The 21,829-nt window shown below is 39.6% G+C and overlaps 1 protein-coding gene across 1 annotated transcript in view; it reads left to right on the top strand.

The window, feature by feature from the left end:
* The window catches only part of LAMB4 (laminin subunit beta 4), a 117,175-nt gene that overhangs the window by 71,534 nt on the left and 23,812 nt on the right, over positions 1-21,829 (top strand). The window contains 8 exon segments of the mRNA XM_069588888.1: positions 176-398; positions 1,982-2,202; positions 6,242-6,338; positions 11,355-11,730; positions 13,847-14,007; positions 16,917-17,122; positions 17,935-18,096; positions 21,504-21,648. Coding sequence (XP_069444989.1) covers positions 176-398; positions 1,982-2,202; positions 6,242-6,338; positions 11,355-11,730; positions 13,847-14,007; positions 16,917-17,122; positions 17,935-18,096; positions 21,504-21,648 — 1,591 coding nt within the window.

Genomic DNA, 21,829 nt, shown 5'->3' with positions numbered 1-21,829 from the left:
TTTAATTTAGAACACTTTCTCTTATTCATCCTAAATGTGTGACCTTTCATAATCCCCAGAGGAGTCCAATTATCCACATCACTCTCCACACACATGGGCGCATGCACACACACACACACACACACACACACACACACTTGTTATCTCATTCTCTTTTCTTCTCCCCTTCTTTCAGGTGCAGTGTGGAGAATGCTCTGCTGGTTTCTATGGAAATCCAAGAATTTCCAGAGCACCCTGCCGGCCATGTGCCTATAACAACAATATTGATGTAACTGATCCAGGGTCCTGCAGCCGAGTCACAGAGGAGTGCCTTAAATGTCTGTACAACACTCAGGGCCCCAACTGCCAGCTCTGCAAACCAGGTTACTTTGGATCGGCCCTCAATCAGACCTGCACGAGTAAGTCTGCAAAGCTCTTGGCAGGAAACGTGGCAGCTTGAACTGTGGTAGCAACTCCTGTACTCATTTCAGTTAGGTCCGTAGTGCCAGCACCCACAGAGAATGGGCTGGTGTCCTGAACTCAGCGGCAGAAATGGGTGCAGTGCACGCGCAGCTCAGTGTCATTACAGGAATAACTCACTGGTGTTGTAAGTTTGCCTTTTGTAACTGTACACTTCAGCACATGCCCCACAGGATTTGAAGTCTTCTTTCTCAGAGTGTGTAACCCTGTGCCCTCTGCCAGAATCACCCAGGGATGGAGGTGGAGTATCATGCAGATTCCTGGGACTGTGCCTCAGACCTCAGAGAACTGGATCTCTGTGGGGTGGAGCCCAGGAATCTGCATTGTAACCAGCTCATCAACCGGACTTTAATGCATAAAGAGGAGAATCACTGAAGTAGAAGAGGACAAGGGTTTAATTCCATGAGAAAGAAAGACAGTTCAGTTCAGTTCAGTTCAGTCGCTTAGTCGTGTCCGACTCTTTGCGACCCCGTGAATCTCAGCACGCCAGGCCTCCCTGTCCATCACCAGCTCCTGGAGTTCACTCATACTCACATCCATCGAGTCCGTGATGCCATCCAGCCATCTCATCCTCTGTCATCCCTTTCTCCTCCTGCCCCCAGTCTCTCCCAGCATCAGAGTCTTTTCCAATGAGTCAACTCTTTGCATGAGGTGGCCAAAGTACTGGAGTTTCAGCTTTAGCATCATTCCTTCCAAAGAAATCCCAGGGCTGATCTCCTTCAGAATGGACTGGTTGGATCTCCTTGCAGTCCAAGGGACTCTCAAGAGTCTTCTCCAACACCACAGTTCAAAAGCATCAATTCTTCAGTGCTCAGCCTTCTTCACAGTCCAACTCTCACATCCATACATGACCACAGGAAAAACCATAGCCTTGACTAGACGGACATTTGTTGGCAAAGTAATGTCTCTTCTTTTGAATATGCTATCTAGGTTGGTCATAACTTTTCTTCCAAGGAGTAAGCGTCTTTTCATTTCATGGCTGCAGTCACCATCTGCAGTGATTTTGGAGCCCCCCCAAAAATAAAGTCTGACACTGTTTCTACTGTTTCCCCATCTATTTCCCATGAAGTGATGGGACCAGATGCCATGATCTTCCTTTTCTGAATGTTGAGCTTTAAGCCAACTTTTTCACTCTCAAGGAATATGCTATTCATTTTTAGGAAATATTTTAATTATATCAGTTCACCCAAGTCAATTTAGTAAACCATTTGTTTTCAGATCATTGATTTAAGTGGAACTTTGGCGACTGATGTGAGGAAACAGTGATACTTTCATTCATCCTAATTGTGAGCTCTTGGGACGTAGTTGGCTCAACCATAGGAAATTATTAGTTGGGGGAGATCAAAAACAGTTGAATGAATTCAACCTACCTAGATTCTTTGATAAATTCTGTTTTTGTAAAATGTTTCTTCCTCGGGCCTTTTAAAGAAAGGATGCCTTCACTCTTAAAAGCTATCTGTGTGGGTTGTTGACTGCCAGTGTTATCGTGGATTCACCCCCAGTGATGGCTCTGTGCTTCTGGGGTGCTCTTGTCACCCCTCTGGCGTGGGTCCCACTGAGTGTCCCCCCAGTGGGGAACCTTGCCTCTGTGACCCTGACACTGGCATGTGCCCATGTCTGCCCAGCGTCACAGGCCAGACCTGTGACCACTGTGCTGATGGATACTGGAATCTGGTCGCTGGCAGAGGAAGTCAGCCATGCGATTGTGACCCCTGGACCTCACTCAGCAGCCGCTGTGACCAGGCAAGAAACTTTCAACTTCCTATGGTGTCAGAATGAGACACAGTGGGGAGACATGCTTTCTAAACATGTAAAGAATGTTTTCTTTATGTATTGCTGTTAATCAGTGTTTTTAGATAGGATTGGCCTTTTATGGGCATAGAATCTGCATTTATCAAGGAATGAAAAGCACCAAAGAAGAGAGAATAAGGGTCTGAAAGTTAAGCTCTGACCCCTTCAGCTTTCTCCAGTCCTCAAAGGGACTGGGCAAGTCAAGATTCACACACAGCAGATCAGTCTTCTTTTTCATTGTTTCATAACATAGAAGCATAGGGAAGCCCCAAGAAATCCATCATTAATCAGAATTGATTACTAACCAGAATGAAAATTGAGTGCCTTCAGAGTCCGTAATTCCATCTTTAAAAATCAAGCTGTCATTCCCATGGTTCACCAGTTACTTTACGTGTGGTTAAAAGAGATGTCCTCTTATTTTATTTATCTTCAAGCTACCAGACCAGCAGCAATTGTTTCTAGAGAATGCAGTCTAGGAGCAAGTCTTTATTGTTTCATGTACAATTAACTCTACACTTAACTGCACATATGGTTTTAGTCAGTGAAACAATGAGAATGAAAATTTTTTTTAAGAAAATTAACATTATTTATGGAAAAAACAATCTCATGATAAGGTTTTTTGATTAGTAAATATATTCTTTGAAACACTTTTCACATTAATAGAGATGTGAAAAGAAGGGTAAAATAATGGTGAGAAGTTTTAGAGTTGAATCCACAACTCATAGGGCTTAATTAGAATCAAAATGCTCATTTCAGAAGCTGGAATCTTCCCAGTTAATAAGTATGTCTCACCTCCAATCTCAGCTCCACTGTTCAACTTATTAAAGGTCAAATTTTGTAGAAAGAAAGTTTTGAAGTAGTTCTTATATATAGAATGGGTTTTCCCTCCTCTTTTTCTTTATCTCCAACCTTCCGTCCTCCAACCCATATCCACACAAATGCACACCATGGCCTTTTTTCCTTAATAACTTTTTATATTAAGATAGACTTGGGTTTACAGAAAAGTTATGAAGATAGAGAAGATGTACCCCATACCAAGCTTTCTCTATTATTAAATTTATTATATATTAGTATGGTGTATTTCTCATAATTAATGAATTAAGTGTTGTTACATTATCATTAACTAATGTTCATCATTTATTCATATGTGATTAGTTTTTTATCTGATGCCCTTTTTCTGTTCCAAGACTTCAGAACACCACATAGCATTCAGTCATCATATCCCCTTAGGTTGTTCTTGGTTGTGAGGGTTTCTTAGACTTTCCTTCTTTTTGATACCATAACAGTTTTGAGTATTTTGTGAAATGTCCTTCAGTTCACATTTATGCTGTATTTCACTCCTGGTAAGACTTGGATTATGGATTTTGAGAAAAAGATGACCCGTGGAGGTAAAGTGCTGTTCTCATCACATTGCATCAAAGCTATACACTGTTTACATAACTTGCCACTGCTGCCCTGAACCTTGACCTCCTGGCTGAAGCAGTGTGTATCAGGTTTCTCTCCTGCAAAGTGATCCTTTTGCTCTTTTCCTTACTGTACTCCTTGGGAAGAAATCACTAAGCACAGTACCACACTTAAGGAGTAGGGAGTTATGCTCTGTCCCCTTGAGGGCAGAGTATCTCCATAAATTATTCTATTCTACTGCACTGGAGTTTTGTCTGTTGTTTCCCATTTCTTCATTTGTTTAATCATTTTTTATATCAGTGAACTCAACAGTATTTGTACTATTCTTTGAGTTATAAATCAACACTACTTAATTTTGTTGTTCAAGTTGTTCCAGCTTTGGTCTTGGGAAACTTTTTCAGTTGGTTTCTTTAGGCCTTTGACATACCTCAATATCGTTGGTGTGTTTTTGTTTTAAGTACCTCCCTACTTTTTGCACTGCAAGATGCTCTAAGCTCCTTTTGTATATTTCCTGCCTTTGCCCTAGAATCAGCCATTTCTTTAAGGAGCACTGGTTCCTTCTCTTGGAGAATGATGTTAGAAACCAAGATCTGGGCACGAGAGGACCATGACTATTTTATATGCTCCTCTCCACTCATCACACCTCCAGCCACCAACCACAGAACATGTTGACCAAATTAGTAGATTTCCACACACTGCTTGGCTCCTTAATTCATGAGGAAGTCCTCATGCTCATGACATCACTGTCTGGTATGCTGCTTACACTTTCTGGGAAGCATGTTTGTAGGAGCACTTGGCAGTGACCACAGTTCTGCCATGGAGGCTGAGGAAAGCCTACAAAGCTGAAGATCAGATGGTGTCGGTTTAACTGAAGACCTGCTTATGACAGGGTATTTGGGGTAATCTGGTCCACAGGGGATTCCTTGGGGAAGTTTGCTCTTTACAATCAGGAAACACTTTCGTTGGAGTATAGAAGAGCCACACGATCCTTGAGATTTCCAGCTGTTTAAACAACTACTGATAAATGTCTCTGTGTCAGCCCGTAGGTGGTCCCTGGTGCATTCTTAGAGAAGGAAATATGCTATGCAATATTTTCATCAACAGTTTTGATGGAGAAACACACATATCAAATTTACAGATACTACAAAATTATGTTAACATGATCAAGACAGCACAAGAGACAAGATATTTTACAACTGTCTTGTTGACTGGAAACAATGATGACATGTCAGTGGAATAAAAATAAAGTTTTGCAATTGAGTTTTTTAAATCCATTGCATAAATGCAGAGAGGGAGTAATAACTTGGCACCAGATTTTCACTGTGTGCTCCAAGTGAGCCAGTGGTGCGGCTTGGCTGCCAAAGAGGGGATGCCCATTCAGGCAGGAGTGGGAGTGCCGCGCCCAGCTCCAGGGCAGCCTCTCTGGCCCCATTTGTCCTCTGTACTGGTCAGATGACTCCCAGGAACATTGTTGCCATTTCTGAGTGCCACATTTTAAGCACTGAACTGATGAACTAGTGTCTGTAGATAGTGGAGAAGAACCATGCTATTTTGTGATGAAGCCTTAGGGGTGATTGATTTTAAATAATGAAGCATATACAAGTTGAGAATGGCCACCTCTAGTTGGGAGATGGACTGTACAAAAGAAGAGGAAAGCTACATGTTTTGTGCAATGTCCTTAAGACTGGGCTTAGAACAATGGGAACAAGTTGCAAGGAGCGGATTCTGCATCAACATACAGAAAGAATTGCCCAACAGTCAGAGACAACGTGGCACCATGACAACTCTTGGGACTACAGGCTCCTGCAGCTCCTTATATTTGAGCAAAAGCCAGTGGTTACTCCAGAGATGGGCAGAAGCTTCAGTAGTCCAGTCACTTTGAGAATTCAGCTGCTGCTAGAGTCCTTACTGGGTAAGCAGATTTGGTCAAGTATAATGCAGGACCACAACAATACGGATTTGCTTTGTGTTTTTTCTCATTAATTTTTTAATCTCCTCAGTGTTCAGAAAATCTGGTCAAGAATCCAGTTGGGAGGATACAGAGAAGTTCAGCCTTCTCTCCAAAATACAGTTAAATAATTGTCACTAAATGATTAAGCTTCATTTACTAAAAAAAAAAAAAAAAAAAAAGTTTGTGGAGGAAAAACACTAGCCTAATTGGGAAAGACTCCAACTTACATTTCATAATGGAAACATTTGCCAAACTTATTGATGGATGTTAAAACCAGGTCTTTGGTCTCTCTCTCTTAGGGGAGAACTCCCAGAACCGTAGAGGAGAAGAATGTGGCCCATTTCCTATTAAGTGTTTTGTTTTCATTTACATCTGTGGCTGTTTCCCAGTTTGAGGCCACCTGTCCCTGAACAGCTGGAAGCAGGCGGTATATTCAAGAGCCCTCAGCCAAAACACATTAACTCTTGATCTTTGGTGTTGTCGGGGGTTGTTGCTGGCCATGGGAATCCTCCTCCTGCCTCTGCACAGCTGTATGTCCTAAATCACTGGAGGGAAAAGTTGTTTTGTATTAATTTGCTTTTTTTTTTTTTTAGATCCTAAAGCTTGTCAATTTCTTACCCACGACCATTCTCACAGCTTACAGGCCAGTGTGCGTGTAGATTAGCCTATGATGGGAAACGCTGCTCTGAGTGTGAGGAAAATCATTATGAGGATCCCCTAGGCCGATGCATTCGTAAGTATTGGTTCTAAAAATGTGAGTACAGTCAACCTGGTCCTGCCACAGGCTTGCTGTGAACCAACTGAATTTTAAATTCCTTTATTTGGTAGAAAATTCACAAACTTTAAAAAACGAATTTTCTATAAGATATTAATAAAATGAAAGCTGTATAAACCAGTTAGATTTCTCTTTTTTCTTTTCCATTATGGTTTTTCACAAGATATTAAATATAGCTCCCTGGGCTATATAGTGTGGGCTTCCCAGGTGGCACTAGTGGTGAAGAACCCACCTGCCAATGCAGGAGACATCAAGAGATTCCGGTTCCATCCCTGGGTCAGGTCCCCTGGAGGAGGGCATGGCAATCCACTCCAGTATTCTTGCCTGGAGAATCCTATGGACAGAGGAGCCTGGCAGGCTATAGCCCATAGGGTCACACACAGTCGGACACAAATGAAGTGACTTAGCACACACACACATGTACTATATAGTAGGATCTTATTGTTTCTCCATCCTATATATAATAGTTTGCATTTGCTAATCCCAAACTCCCAACCCATCCCCTCCCCCTTGGCAACCACAGTCTGTTCTTTGTGAGTCTATTTCTGTTTTGTAAAACAAATTCATTTGTGTCATGTTTTAGATTCCACATGTAAGCAACATCATATGGTATTTGTCTTCCTCTTTCTAACTTCCTTCACTTAGTAGGATAATCTCTAAGTCCATCCACATTGCTGCAAATAGCATTATTTCATTCTTTTTATGGCTATGCAGTGTTCCATTATATATACGTACCATCCTTTTATCCATCCATTTAGGTACATTTAGGTCGTAACCATGCCTTGGCTATTGTGACTAGTGCTGCTATGATCATAGGGGTGTATGTATCCAGCCATATGCCCAGGAGTGGAATTGCTAGACCATAGGACAACTCTATTTTTAGTTTTTTGAGTAACCTCCATATGGTTCTCTGTAGTGGCTGTAACCAATTTACATTCCCACCAACAGTGTAGGAGGGTTCCCTTTTCTCAACACTTCTCCAGCATTTGTTGTTTATAGATTTTTTTGTATGTATAATTTTATTTATTATTTTTGGCTGTGCTGAGTCTTCCTTGCTGCTCACCCTTTCCCTAGTTGTGCAGAGTGGGAGTACTTTCTGGTTGCGGTGCTCAGCTTCCCATGGCAGTGCTTCTCTTGAGAAGCGCAGGCTCTAAGCTGCGAGGGCTTCATTAGCTGCAGTGCTGGCTCAGTAGTTCCAGTTCCTGGGCTCTAGAGCACAGCTCGATAGTTGTGGCTTATTTGCTCTGTGGTATGTGGGATCTTCCTGGACCAGGGATCGAATCCATGCCTCCTGCAGTGGCAGGCAGATTCCTTACCACTGAGGCACCAGGGAAGCCCTAGACATTTTTATGATGGTCATGTGACCAATATAAGGTGATACCTCCTTGTAGTTTTGATTTGCATTTCTCTAATAATTAGCAGTGTTGAGCATCTTTTCACGTGCCTGTTGGCCATCTGTATGTCTTCTTTAGAGAAATGTTTGTTTAGGTCTTCTGCCCTTTTCTCAATTGGGTTGTTTGGTTTTCTTGTTTTGTTTTGTTATTGAGTTGTATGAGCTGCTTGTATATTTTGGAAATTAAGCCCTTGTTGATCAGGTCATTTGCAAATATTCTCTTCCAGTCCAGAGACTGTCTTCATTTTGTTTATGGCTTCCTTTGCTGAGCAAAAGCTTATAAGTTTGATTAGGTCTCATTTGTTTATTTTCATTTTTATTTCCATTGCCTTGGGAGACTGACCTAAGAAAACATTAGTATGATTTATGTCAGAGAATGTTTTGCCTAAGTTCTCATCGAGGAATTTTATGGTATCATGCTTTATATTTGAAAATTCACAAACTTTAATCTTAGTTTTGAAAAAAAAAAAAAGTATTTTTAGCCCTTGAAAGTTTTTTCTCTTATATTAAAACTTTGCACTATATTGAATGTTAGGTTATATGAAAATTCCTCAAAGTTGTTAATATGGAACAGATTTTTGAGATCATAACTTGTAGCCAATTTTCTGCTATCTGGAAGCATGCTGACAGAAACAGCTAATTTGGATCAAGGTAGAGGCTGGGAAGTGGATCATAAGAAGCCAGCAGAGCAGATGTTTCCTTAACATGGCTTTCATAACTTGGGGTTTATCACAGATTCACTTATTTATTTATTTAAAAATATTCATAGAGTGTCTACTGGGTACTCAGGGTAGTGAACAAAGAAGGCAAAGCCCCCAAACTTGAGGAGTTTGTGTTCCTAGTGCCTTTCATTCCATTAGCACTAGGATTTAAAGCAGGGCTGTTTATTTATTCTTAATACACAGCCAGTGCTCCTGGCATCTTTAAAAAATGAGATTGTCTTTTTATTTATTTTTTGGCTGCACCTCACAGTATGTGGGATCTCAGTTCTCAGACAAGGGATCGAACCCATGTCCCCACAGTGGAACAGTGGAGCCTTAACCTCTGGACTGCCAGAGAATTTCCAGGGCAAGGCTGTTTCCTACTACTTTCTGCAAACATAGACCCATTTTACATCTGAACTATCCAGTGCAGGGACCACTAGTTGTATTGAGCACTTGCACTGTGGCTAGTGCAAGTGAGAAAAATAGTTGTTTATTTCATTTAATCCATTTATATTTAAATAGCACATGTGGTTAGTAGCTACCATATTGGACAGTGCAAATGTAGAGTCTGGATTATTTCTAGGAGGAGGGATTTTTGAATCTCTCTTTGAAATCCGCTTCCAAAAGAAGTCAAACTAAAGAAATATCAGATGTGATGGACTTGCCATTGCAGTCATATCTATGCTGTGTAGCCACATATGGGAACTCGTTCTTCCTGTCCATTCCTTTATAAATGTGCTTTTGTGGTTTAGAAAAAAAAAAAAAGCCTTTGGTTTTTTGCCACATTCAAAGATGCAATTTTCCAAGTGGAATTGCTACTTTAAAAACCAGGAAGGAATGTTGGCTCTTAGAAAATCTTTCTTAGAGAGCCTATATTCCTGTGTCCCTCTAATATTTTAATAATCTTATTTTATAAAAATGCTTTCATAGAGGAAACTTTGCAAATAGTCAGCTCAGGCTACAGACCCCAGTAGTGCTCCTGGAGAAGAACAGATAATAAGGGGGAGCCTTGGCCTCCAGGTGGTGAAATGCACAGAGTCCCCCCAGGGGTTCCTGCAGAGACCTCTGGACCAAAACGAATGGGCCAGATAGATGATGTCTATTGGAGGAGCCTAGTGTGTTAATCAGTTTTTATTTGTAATTGGCATTATTCCCACTCAGGCTGCCAAATGGATTTTTAAATCACTTGTTCCTTACAGTTAAGCCTGTGGCATAGGCTAGTGATTCCCTGACCTTTCGGAAATTGCTTCAATAATAGTAATAAATTGCTTCAAATAACTTCAGTAGCTCTCTTCATCCTCCATCCTTAGCTGTAATCAACAACCTACTCATCTGAAGTACATATAGTGTCAGGTTTGGGGAGAGTATTTGTTTATTTTTTGGCTACACTGCATGGCTATGGATCTGCTCCTAGACCAGTGACTGAACCCAAGCCCTCGGCAGTGAAAGCATGCAGCCCTAACCACTGGACCATCAGGGTGTACTAACCATTGGACCACCACCTAAATCTGAGGTGTTTTTTTGTTTGTTTGTTTTTCTTTTAATTAAGATGGTAATTTTAATGTTCCCGTTTTTTTTAAGACTTTTTTTAGAGCAGTTTTAAGTTCACAGGAAAATTGAGAGGAAGGCAGAGATTTCCCATATGTACTCCCAGACCCTACATATGCATACCTTCCCTCATTATCAACCTCCCCACAAGAGTGGTACATTCGTTACAATTGATGAACCTATATTGATACATTGTAGTCATCAAAGCTTATAGTTTATATTAGGGTTGACTCGGTATTGGGTTTAGATAGATGTCTAATGACATGTATCTATCAGCATAGTATCATACAGGGTATTTCCACTGCCTTAAAAATCCTCTGTGCTTTGCCTTCTATCCATCCTTACACACCCCTTAACCCCTGGCAACAACTGATCAGTTTACTGTCTTTCTAGTTTTGCCTTTTCAGAATATCCTATAGCTGGAATCATATTACAGTATGTACCTTTTTCAAAGTGACTTCTTTCATTTAGTAGAAAACCCCTAAGGTTCCTCCATGTTTTTTTAATGGCTTAACACTCATTTCTTTATAATGCTGAATAACATTTAATTGTCTGGATGTATCACAGGTTCTTTATCCATTCACCTAGACATCTTGGTTACATCTAAGTTGGCAATTATGCATAACGTTGCTATAAACATCCATTTGTAGGTTTTTATGTGGACGTGTTTTGAATTCCTTTGGGTAAATACCAAAGGGAGATTCTACACACACACTTTATTGAGAACAGAACAGTCTTTCTTATGCAAGGAAGACACCACATCCAGGCTGGTTTCACTAAGAAAAAGTGTGATCATGGGCTTTCTTAGAGAGTCTGTGACATGCCTGAACCACCCTGCAGGAACAGTAGCAGCTGTCCACAAGTGTGTCATTAGATCGATATTCTTCACTCACATAGGTGAAGAACCCAGATGTGAACAACTCACACACTTGCAGTAGAAATGACATTTAATAATGCCCATGTAGAAACCAAGACCTGGGACTTCCCTGGCAGTGCAGTGGCTAGGACTGCACACTTGCACTGCAGAGGGCACAGTTTCGATCCCCGGTCAGAGAACTAATCCTGCAAGCCCAGTGGCCTGGCCAAAACAAACAAACAAAAAAAACAGAACAGAAACCCCAGGAGCTGACTTGTCTGGAGTGAAAAGAGGGATGCTGTGTTTTAATGGCCATTGCAAAGATCTCTGTAATTATCCTGCTTTAAATGTTCACCTTAGAAATGGGATTTAGGAAGTTTCTCAGGGAAGAGGAGGGGACTTTATTCTTGAGCTAGTAAGGAGCCAAAGGCCAGGTGACTGACATTCTCTGCTCCTTCTCCCATCTTTTTCAGCATGTGACTGCAACAAGGAAGGTTCCCAGAAGCCGGTCTGTGACCAGGACACAGGCACGTGTCGATGCCAGGAGGGCATTAGCGGCCCTCGATGTGATCGCTATGCCCGGGGTCATGACCAGGAATTCCCCACTTGTCTTCGGTGTCACTTGTGCTTTGATCAGTGGGACCACACTATTTCTTCCCTCTCCACAGTGGTGCAAGGGTTAATTAGGCTGGCTGCTAACATGGAAGATAAAAGAGAGACCCTGCCTGTCTGTGAGGCCGACTTCAAAGGCCTCAGAGAAAACATGTCTGAAATAGAAAGGATTTGGAGACATCCTGTTTTCTCATCTGAGGAATTCTCAAAAGTCAAGGATTATCATGACTCTGTTCGGTAAGGTTTGTGCACAAGTAATAGGTCGCCAAGTTCCTGATTTACCTTAACTCCCGAGAGCTTTAACAGCTTTCAGCTTAGAAATGTACCTTTGTTAACATTAGGAGAATGATCATTGTTCAATTAGTAACCAGGCCGAGGATCATATCTGTCTGTCTCTTTCCTATCTAGTTAGGATTGCATATGATTTTTCAGGATATCATTGATTATAACAAAAAGGCAACCACAAGGTTAATTGGGAAGCCCAAACTCAGCAGAGCTGAAGGACACAAAATTGGAAGTAGGAAGGTTTCTAATACCCATTTTTTTTTCAACCATGTGCTCAGGGAAATTTGCTTAATGTTCCCAAATTCCTCAGTTGTTTACATGCCCATACATTACTGTGAAGTTGTATAATGAGTACAATAGTTCTTTCAAAATGCAGTACCATTTTTTTCATTCATCAAATACTTCTAGAGATGATGTTGATTGCTGTGGGCCAGGAGTCAGCAAGACATAGTTCATGAGCAACATCCAACCCCTCACATTTTTTGTAAATAAAGTTTTATTGGAACACAGCCATAACTACCATTTACATCCTCTGTGGCTGCTGTCCCTCTGCAATGGCAGAGCTGAGCAGTTGTGACAGGGATGCTATGGCCGCCAAGGCCTGAAATATTTACTTTCTCACCCTTTACAAAAAAAGTTTGCTGACCTGATTTGGGCAAATGAGGATGAGTTGGGTATAGTTTCTACCCATCTAGGAGCACACAGGCTACAAAGAAACCAAGAAGATTATGGTTCTATAAAAAATATTCCTCCTCCCCAGAAAAGCTCATGGATTAAAGAATAGTTGAAGCTACAAAGTTTCATGTTATATAAAACACAAGTGTAAATATAAGGCTATTCATTTTGTCAGTTTTGTCACCAGACAAAAATCCCAGAAGTATATAGTAATTGCTTAAAAGTTACACAGGGAGGATGACGCAACTCACTTGGTTAGTTCAGAGGAAGGGCCACTGGCATCATAAATACAGCTCTAGGGCCCAGGGTGGCAATATGTTCAGATTAAGCTGGCAGGTGAGAACAAGCACTTCTATACCCTTGTAAAGACTGTGGGTTCCCAGAGCTCCCTGCTTTTTAAGTGATGTCATATATCCAGATTTCTATGGAAATGTCCCCACTTTAAAATATAGGCAGCTAATTCAATAGCACTTTTTAAAAGCACTGTATAGGCCAAAGAAACGTGTCTGAGAATGAGCTTGGCCCATGGACCACTAGTTTGTGGTTGTCAGACCTAGCAGGTAAAATGGAACTGAGAAAGCATAAGGAGCCAGTCCACAGTGGATGGTCCAAACAAAGAGACTGCAAGAGCCCAGAGCAGAGCCAGAGAGAAAGAAGCAAGAGGAGCAGGAGCCCCAGTGCCAGGCCTGAAATGGTAAGGGGCGCCTGCCCTTCCCGGTCCGCCTTTTGAACTCCTGTTCCTCTCTAACAACCACCCAAACACCGCCCCCTCTCTGAAGCCTTTCCTGACGACCTCAGAGAAAGGATGTGTCTCCTTCTCCATCTTTCCACGTCTTTGTAGTTCATTTGCCACTACCTCACTGAGGAGCTCCTGTGGGCAAAGCTGTTTTCTCTATGATTGTATTTGCCAGGCCTGGTTTAGTTAAATAATAAATGCTCACTGGGTAAATTACAAATCAAACTGGCAGTAGAGGAAGGACAGAGCACTCTGGATGTCCATAAGCATAGATTCAGAAGTTAGACTGCTGCAGGTGAAATCCATCCCAAGTATGACTGCGACTGCTACTGCTAAGTCGCTTCAGTCGTGTCTGACTCTGTGTGACCCCATAGACAGCAGCCTACCAGGCTCCCCCGTCCCTGAGATTCTTCAGGCAAGAACAGTGGAATGGGTTGCCATTTCCTTCTCCAATGCATGAAAGTGAAAAGTGAAAGTGAAGTCTCTTAGTCGTGTCCGACTCTTGGAGACCCTATGGACTGCAGCCCACCAGGCTCCTCCATCCATGGTATGAGGATACTTAATAATGAGGGCAATTTCTTTGTGTGTGTGTGTTTTCCACCAATCTGTCAAATGTAATACAAGCTTTGCTACATTTACTCTCGTTTTCCCCTATAGTAAACAAATCATGCAACTAAGTGAGCAGCTAAAAACAGTGGATGAATTTGAAGACCTGAAAGAAACAATAGTCAGAATGAGGAGTGAAACAAACTTCTTACGTGAAGATCTTCAGGAAGGAAATGATTTGCACTCCAGTGCCTGGAATGCAAGCCTCATGGGTAAGAGAGAAAATGTACCTTAACTGTCTGTTTATGGATAGAAGTTGATAAAATCCATAGAGCATTCCATTAGTGAATCACCCTGTGCTTGTTGCCACAGCACCCAAGCACTTTAAAACATGAAAACATACCCATTAAAGGTATTATTTGTGCACGAATATTTCAACTTCTTAAAACATTGCAGAGACTGGATAGCATTTGCACAAAAAAATGCTAACAGTTACGCAATACTAAACGTATACTAAAACCCAAAGTATTCAGATGCCAAGCCACACAAGGATCTTGTGTAACCATCAGCTTGGAAATTCTAATGTGGCCATGAGAAAATGAAAGAGATATGTTTTGATACCTTCCTGAATATAAGCCACTCAGTTTCCAGCAATCATAAACACAAAAGGATATGAATCAAAAAGAACTTACATATTTCTTGTAAGAACTTTGTAGGAATTTGGAGACATGTAACACGCTAACAGGCTGTAGTACATATTGCATAGTTTTAAAAAATGAATGGGAGCCATGCCAAAGCCAAGACCAGCTTGGAGGGGAAAGGGAACTCTGAAACAAAACTTGAATTAAGTCATATCCTCTTTTCCCATGAGATCCTTGTTATGTTTGGAAATGGACAGACATCTTGTTAACTACCAGGAGAGGCAGCACTGATCTTATTCACACAGAACCCATTTAGTTGAGAGATGAAACCTATCTCAAGGCAAAAGCATCATCTATTTTTCCTTATCCTATGTCTATGCTCCTGTTTGTCAGCTGATCTTGAGCTAAAAGAGAAAAAAAAAAAAAAAGATGGCCCTGGATTTAATGAAATCACTATTGATGATCCTTAATAAATACCATATAAAGAGTAAGGAATTTGCTCTGATTCCCAGTCTGGAAGAAGGTACCCAGTGAAAGAATTGAAAATCCATCAGCAGTCAACCAAGCCAGGTAGAAGAAAGCAAAACTGACCCATGCTGATCCTCTCAAACTTGCATTCCAACAGAAGTTACTGGGCTTTTTCTCAACGCCTGACACTGTACTGGGCATCAGAGACAGGCAGTAAATTCAGCCAGTCCTCACCCTGAAGTCATCCCAATCTCATGTGGGAAAGCCAGGCATATAAACAACCCCAAACAGTGAACAGACTCTGTTAGAGCATCTTCAAACTGTTTCAGGAACAAAGTAGAGAGAATGGTATTATTCCTGGGTATATTAGAAAAGGCTTCATAGAATAAAGATAAATTTGCCAGATAAATCAAGGCAGAAAATCATCACAAGCAATGGAAAGATGATTTTTGTTTGTTTAGGGAAGTGGTTCACGGTAAATAAAAATCATGATATATTAAGAGCAGTTCAGTCACTCAGTTGTGTCCAACTCTTTGCCACCCCATGGATTGCAGCAAACCAGGCCTCCCTGTCCATCACCAACTCCCAGAGTTTCCTCATACTCCTGTCTATTGAGTCGGTGATGCCATCCGAGTATGTTAGTATAAAAACCAGGAGTGTTTAGAAGATAAAGAATGGTTGTCACGCCTGGACTCTGGTTATGTATGGAGTAAAGATCAGAATCATGGGCCTTTGGTTCCTAAAATAGTCTAAAACCCTAATATGCTATAATTTACATTAAAACATCACCTTATGCTTTGAGGAATTTGTATTTCTATCAAAATATAGAGAAGTGTTTAAGAACACAGTCTGTAGAGTCATACTACCTGGCTTCAAATCCTTGCTGAGTCTCTTACTATCAGCAAGAATTTACTGTCATCAGAGCCTCATTTTTCCACTTGTAAACGGTGGTTGGGCTAATTCTCACAGAGTTTTGTAAAATTAAGGATGAAAATTGATCAGAAGTACCGGTATATAGAAAGCACTTAGCACCGTTTGGTGGCTCAGACAGTAAAGAATCTGTCTGCAATGCAGGAGACGTGGGTTCGATCCCTGGGTTGGGAAGATCCCCTGGAGAAGGCTACCCATTCTTGCCTGGAGAATTCCATGGACAGAGGAGCCCAGCAGGCTACAATCCATGGGGTCACCAAGCGTCTGACATGACTGAGTGACTTTCACTTTAGCACAGTAGCTGTTGTCATCGGCTTCAACATCACAGGTCAGCAAACTACAGTCTGCCTGTGGATCCTACCCACAGCCTGTGATAGGTTGGTTGTTTTTTTTTTCCTTTTTTAAAAACAATTTATTTACTTTTAGTTGGAGGATAATTGCTTTACAATTACAGTATTGTAACTAGTTTCTACCATACATCAATAGGAATCAACCATAGGTATACATATTTCCCCTCCCAGTCCATTTTTATAAATAAAGTTTCATTAGGAGACAATCTCACCTATTTATTTACATGGTAAATGTTACTCTACAGTGGCAGAGTTGAGTAGTTGTAACAGCAATGTAATGGTAGGTAAGCCTGAAACATTTATCCTCCAGCCTTTGTAGAATGAGTTTGTCAACTTCTGTGCTATATAGTGAGATAAACTTGGTTCATCATCTTAGAGTTCATATAGGTAGTCAAAATTAATACCTTACCTATGTGGAATATTTCACAGAGTATTTTTATATTATTTTACTTAATCTTCACAAATTATTATCACTAATTTACAAGAAACATAATCTAAGAGACTAATGGGTTTGCTCAAGGACATGCCCCCACAGTAAATGTTGAAGCCAGCATTCAAATCTGTCTGCAGACTTACACCTCAGTGCTCTGTAGGCATTACATCTGTATCTATGACAGAACTTCTAACTTCTCCCCATGAAGTGCAAGCTCAAGGGAATGGATGTTGAATTTTTGTACTGATCATTGAGACCAAGACAGTCTAGTCAAGTTGGAGAATAATTATGTTGATAGCCCATGTATAATTTCAGTTGTTTCCACAAAATTTATCTTACCTCAATTGGTGTTGATATAGATTTTTCAAAAAACATCAAGAAGTATTATCAGAGTTCTTTATCTACTGAAAAGAAAACTAATGAAACTACATCCATCATAAACAACTCCAAAAATACCAAGAATGACTTACTTAGCATCTTAGATATACTAACCTCAAAAGAAGGCTTGTCATTGGAGAAATTAAAGCAGATCAAGATGCCAAATATTCAAATATTGCAAGAAAAGGTAAATATTCATAACAGCAGAGTAAAAGTATCTGTGGTTTTTACTTGATATGTGTGTGCTTGATCACTCAGTCGTGTCTGACTCTTAGGGACACCATGGACTATAGCCAGGCTTCTCTGTCCATGGAATTTTCCAGGCAAGAATACTGGAATGGGTTGCCATATTCTTTTCCAGAGGATGTTCCCAACCCAGATATTGAGCCCGCATCTCCTGCCTTGGCAGGTGGATTCTTTACCACTGTGCTACCTGGGAAGCCTGACTTGATGTACAAATCTTTTCTATTTCTCTGTCTAATGTTTTATTTCATTTTTAATTTATATTCTATAAGTATAGGAATAATATATAAATAATATAAATATTTAATCTAAAAATAATGTAATTTTTAAAAATTTCTTCAGTCCAAGTTTGAGAAAAATCAAAAAGTAAAGATTGTGGCTTGATTTTATTATTTTATACTATTTACGATTTCCCAAATGGTACAGACTGTGGACATTTACTCCTCTTGCTTCATAAGTGAAAGGTAGTTTTTATTTTTAAAAAGATGAAATTAACATGGAAATGCTCGATATTTTCCAAAGAAACCATAAGTATGAGAGTGTTATTGATTGACACCAGTGCTAACAACAAATAAGTTAGATACGTACTCAGTTAACTAGGAAATATTTAATGGGTCATATCTACATATTAAGCTTGAACAGCTGTGAAGAAACACACATGAATAGAGCGGTGTCTTGCCTCAGTGAGCCTGGATGACATTAGGAAAACCCTCTGCCAACAAGTCACTTTTTCACACAGATCCTTTTTCCTCTCAGGTGTGCGGAGCAGGAGAGGACACGGCCTGCGTGCTCTCGTCCTGCGGCGGCCCAAGCTGTTACAGCTCCCCAGCCCTCTCAACGAATGCCCTGCAGAAAGCTCAGGAAGCAGAGTCTGTGCTTCACAGTTTGAACAACCAAGTTCACAGGTGGAAGAAACAGGTAAATATCTTCTCATGCTTTATTTGCAAAGCTATAGCAATTTTTTAAAAAGCAGAGTGCTTGAAATTTTTTAAATTTCCATTTATCTTCTAAGTGAAAGAATAGATTCTTGATGTTAGGTGTTCTTTTGCCTGGAAATACAAAATAAAAATAAAGAAAAGTTATGAAAATGTTAGTTGCTCAGTCATGTCCGACTCTTTGTAAACCCGTGAACTGTAGCCCACCAGGCTCCTCTGTCCATGGAATTCTCCAGGCAAGTATACTGGAGTGGGTTGCCTTCTCCAGGGGATCTTCCATACCCAGGGATCGAGCCTGGATCCTCCTGCATTACCATCTGAGCCACCAAGGAAGCTCTAAAAATATAGACGTGACTATAAGTGGTGATTTAGAAGTAGATGAGAATATTAACAAATTTTTTCATATATATGATATATAAACATGTGTATGTATATGTGTATAACATTGTGTGTGTGTGTGTGTGTGTGTGTATGGAAAGAAAGAGAAGAGAAAAACAAAGTATATGTTCATAGGACATACATAGACGTTTGATTATGATTCTTTTATAGCAAACACTGCATAGAAATGTGTAAATTCCTAGCCTTGAAGGTTTGAAAACTACAGAAATCTCCAAGTCAAGAATAATTTTTCATTAATTCAAGAAGGTGTTTGAAATTCTGCTAAATAGACAAATTTTAATGTTAGAATTTAAGGTTAGAAAATGTTTTTAATAGGATTATACCCTTACTTCCTTAAACTCCTTCCTAGGTTGATAAGACAAAGTTGTTTTAATATTTAAGTACCTGATAACAGAATCTCAAATAATTTTAAACAGTTTTAAAAATCATTTCTAAAAAATGAGTATAATTTTCAGTTACCTAGTTTTCTTCAGGCTTTTTGATGAATACGTTATATTCATCTTGAAAGGATAAATACAAATGTAAGAGTTTTGTGAGTACATTGTGTTCATCTTGAAAATAAGTTGGTATGCTCCCTAGTTTCCTTTTTTGGGGGCAATATACATAAAGCCTTTGAAGAAGAAAAGCTGCATTTTTTAAATCAATATAAGATAAATATTATATCAGTCAGCCCTCTTGTTTGCAAGTGGCAGAAACCAACTCCTGAACAAAAAGGAAATGTACATGCAGACATCTGGGCCTCAGAATTGAAAGAAGGATACAGAGCCAGACTTGAAAATGGGGTGAGAACCATAGCTAAGATACACACTCCTGCACATACACACTGCAGAGCAGCCATTTGTTCCATGAGCCTCGTCTCCATGGACCTGAGCCCCAGCTGGTCCAATATCCTTGCTCCACAGGCTTCAGAATCCAAGTTCTGGAGCAGGTCTCTGATGATGGTCAGGTTGAAGAACATCCTTACACATCCTAAATGTTGACATTTTTTGTTTACATAGTCATCCGTGGCGCTAGTGTTAAAGAACCTGCTTGCCACTGAAGGGGACATAAGGGGTTCAATCCCTGGGTCAGGAAGATCTCCTGGAGGAGGGCATGGCAACCACTCCAGTATTCTTACCTGGAGAGTCCTGTGGACAGAAGAGCCTGGCAGGCTAGAGTCCATAGTATCACAAAGAGTCAGACATGACTGAAGCAACTTAGCATTCAAATTTGTATTGCCACCTAGTTTTTTCACCTATATATTATCCTTCAATGCTTTAACAAATATTCTTTGAGTACCTATTGCATGCTGGGCATTTATCTACATGCTGGGAATTCAACAGTGAGCAAATACGAATCCTGGTCTTGCATCCCTGTGCTTAAATCAACCCTTAATCATTTCATGTAATGTTAAACTACTATTGTGTCCCCCTCAAAAACCAGAAATCTCACACCATTTAAATAAGTCCCATGTTAAGTGATTACTTTTAAAAGATAACCCGTGAAGTATATAATAGCAGAATCTTGCTTAATCAACATATAAATGGAGAACTAGAAAAGGATGAAGGTTGTCATGTTGATAAAATGGTGTGCTATTTTGCTCTTGATTAGAAGGGGGAAGCATGCCAGAAGAGATTACGAGAGAATTCTCAGGAGTCGTGACAGAGGATGGATTGCAGAGAGATGTTTTAAGAGTGAAGTAATTTAGCAATCTTGTTCTTTCTGAATATGGCGTCAACTAATCTACACTGAGATTTCATCTGTGTAACTTGGTGCTTCCTGACCAGAGTATTTATTTCTGAAATTCTCATCTTTCTTCTATGTATTCTTACTCATAATATCTCCACTTTATTTTTTATTGAAATATAATTAACATAGGAAATTTGTATTAGTTTTAGGTGAACAACATAATGATTTGATATATGTATATACTGTGAAATGTTTAGTACAATAAATTTAGTTAACATCCATCCATCACCACATGTAGTTACATTCTCTTTCCTGTGATAAGAGCTTTTAAAATCTCTCTTAGCAACTGGTATCCATTTTAAAGTGTAAAAAGTTCTAGAGAAATAAGGAACAACTCCAAAAAATTACGGTACATATTTTTCATCATGTAAATATTTCTGTTTTGTTTCATCATTTGCCAGTGACTACCGTTAAATCCTTTTCCACAGAATCTGTATGGCTTAAATTAAGCTGGCTTTTTTATGGGGAAATAAAGGGAGATTTTTTTCCCCTAACTATGTTTGATCCTAATTAGCCCTGCTTCTGTCACAATTAATTTATTCAGTGCAGCTCAACTTGTGGGTGATATTGTTCTATTGCTCTCCATTTTTTCTCTTTCTCTCATTTGTTGGAATCCTAAGAAAAAGTCCATGACCTTTTTCAAATCATACAGTTAAGAATTTGCACTTCTAAGTTGTAAGCGTTTTAGTCCTTATCGTTTCTCCACCAAGTATACACAGTATTTGTAATTTATTTTTGTAGCCTGCTCTGAGTTCAAACTCATTTATTAAAAGAAAGAATGCTTCCTTTATACGCTCAAAGAGCATATATTATTTGAATTTGAAGAATGTTTAAGAGTAAAGATTTTAACTTATGTTAAACTTATTAAAGTTAATATTTTAACTGATATTAAAGAAAATGTTCTCAGCTTCCTAAACATGATGATCACTGTAATTCTGTGAAATTTTTTGATACCCTAAAATACTAACATCTCCTAAAAAGAAAATTTGTATTTTCAATTTATATCGGGAAAAGTCACTGTTTTCAAATAGCACTTTTGATCACTAATAATGTTTTAAGAGAGAAGTTTACATTATTAAGAAAACAGGATGATGAAAACAACCAATATCACCTTTTAAAAGAGTCCTTTTCGTGAATCTATTGTTTAGTTGTCTAGACTTCTGTTTTAGTTTTAGTGAGTTCTATTTGGTCAGCTAAGTAACGAGACATCACAGAATATGCCCGATTGTTATGTTTGCCTTGTTTTTGTGTTTTCTATTCCAGAACAGAAATATAAGTAAACTGGCAGAAGTTTGCAAAAAGAGTGCATTACAGCTAAGAAAGAAACTGAGGAAAATGAAAAACCAAAGTGAATCTGAAGAAGAAAAAATAAATCTTCTAGTAAAAAAACTGAAAATATTTTTGTTAGGTAATTTTTTTTTAATATTAGGACTAGTTTTTGTTCCTCCTTCTTCCCCCCTCTCCCCCATCTCCTCTTCCTTTTTCTTCCTTTTCAATGTATACTGAAGCATCAACCAATTCCAAATTACATTAATTGGAAATCACATGCCTAAAACCAAAACAAGACGTACTCGTTGATCTTAAATTTC

The sequence above is a fragment of the Ovis canadensis genome, chromosome 4 (assembly GCF_042477335.2).
Source record: "Ovis canadensis isolate MfBH-ARS-UI-01 breed Bighorn chromosome 4, ARS-UI_OviCan_v2, whole genome shotgun sequence".
Classification (NCBI taxonomy): Eukaryota; Metazoa; Chordata; class Mammalia; order Artiodactyla; family Bovidae; genus Ovis; species Ovis canadensis.
The sequence above is the reverse complement of the archived record's forward strand: the minus strand, read 5'-3'. Positions and strand labels throughout refer to the sequence as shown.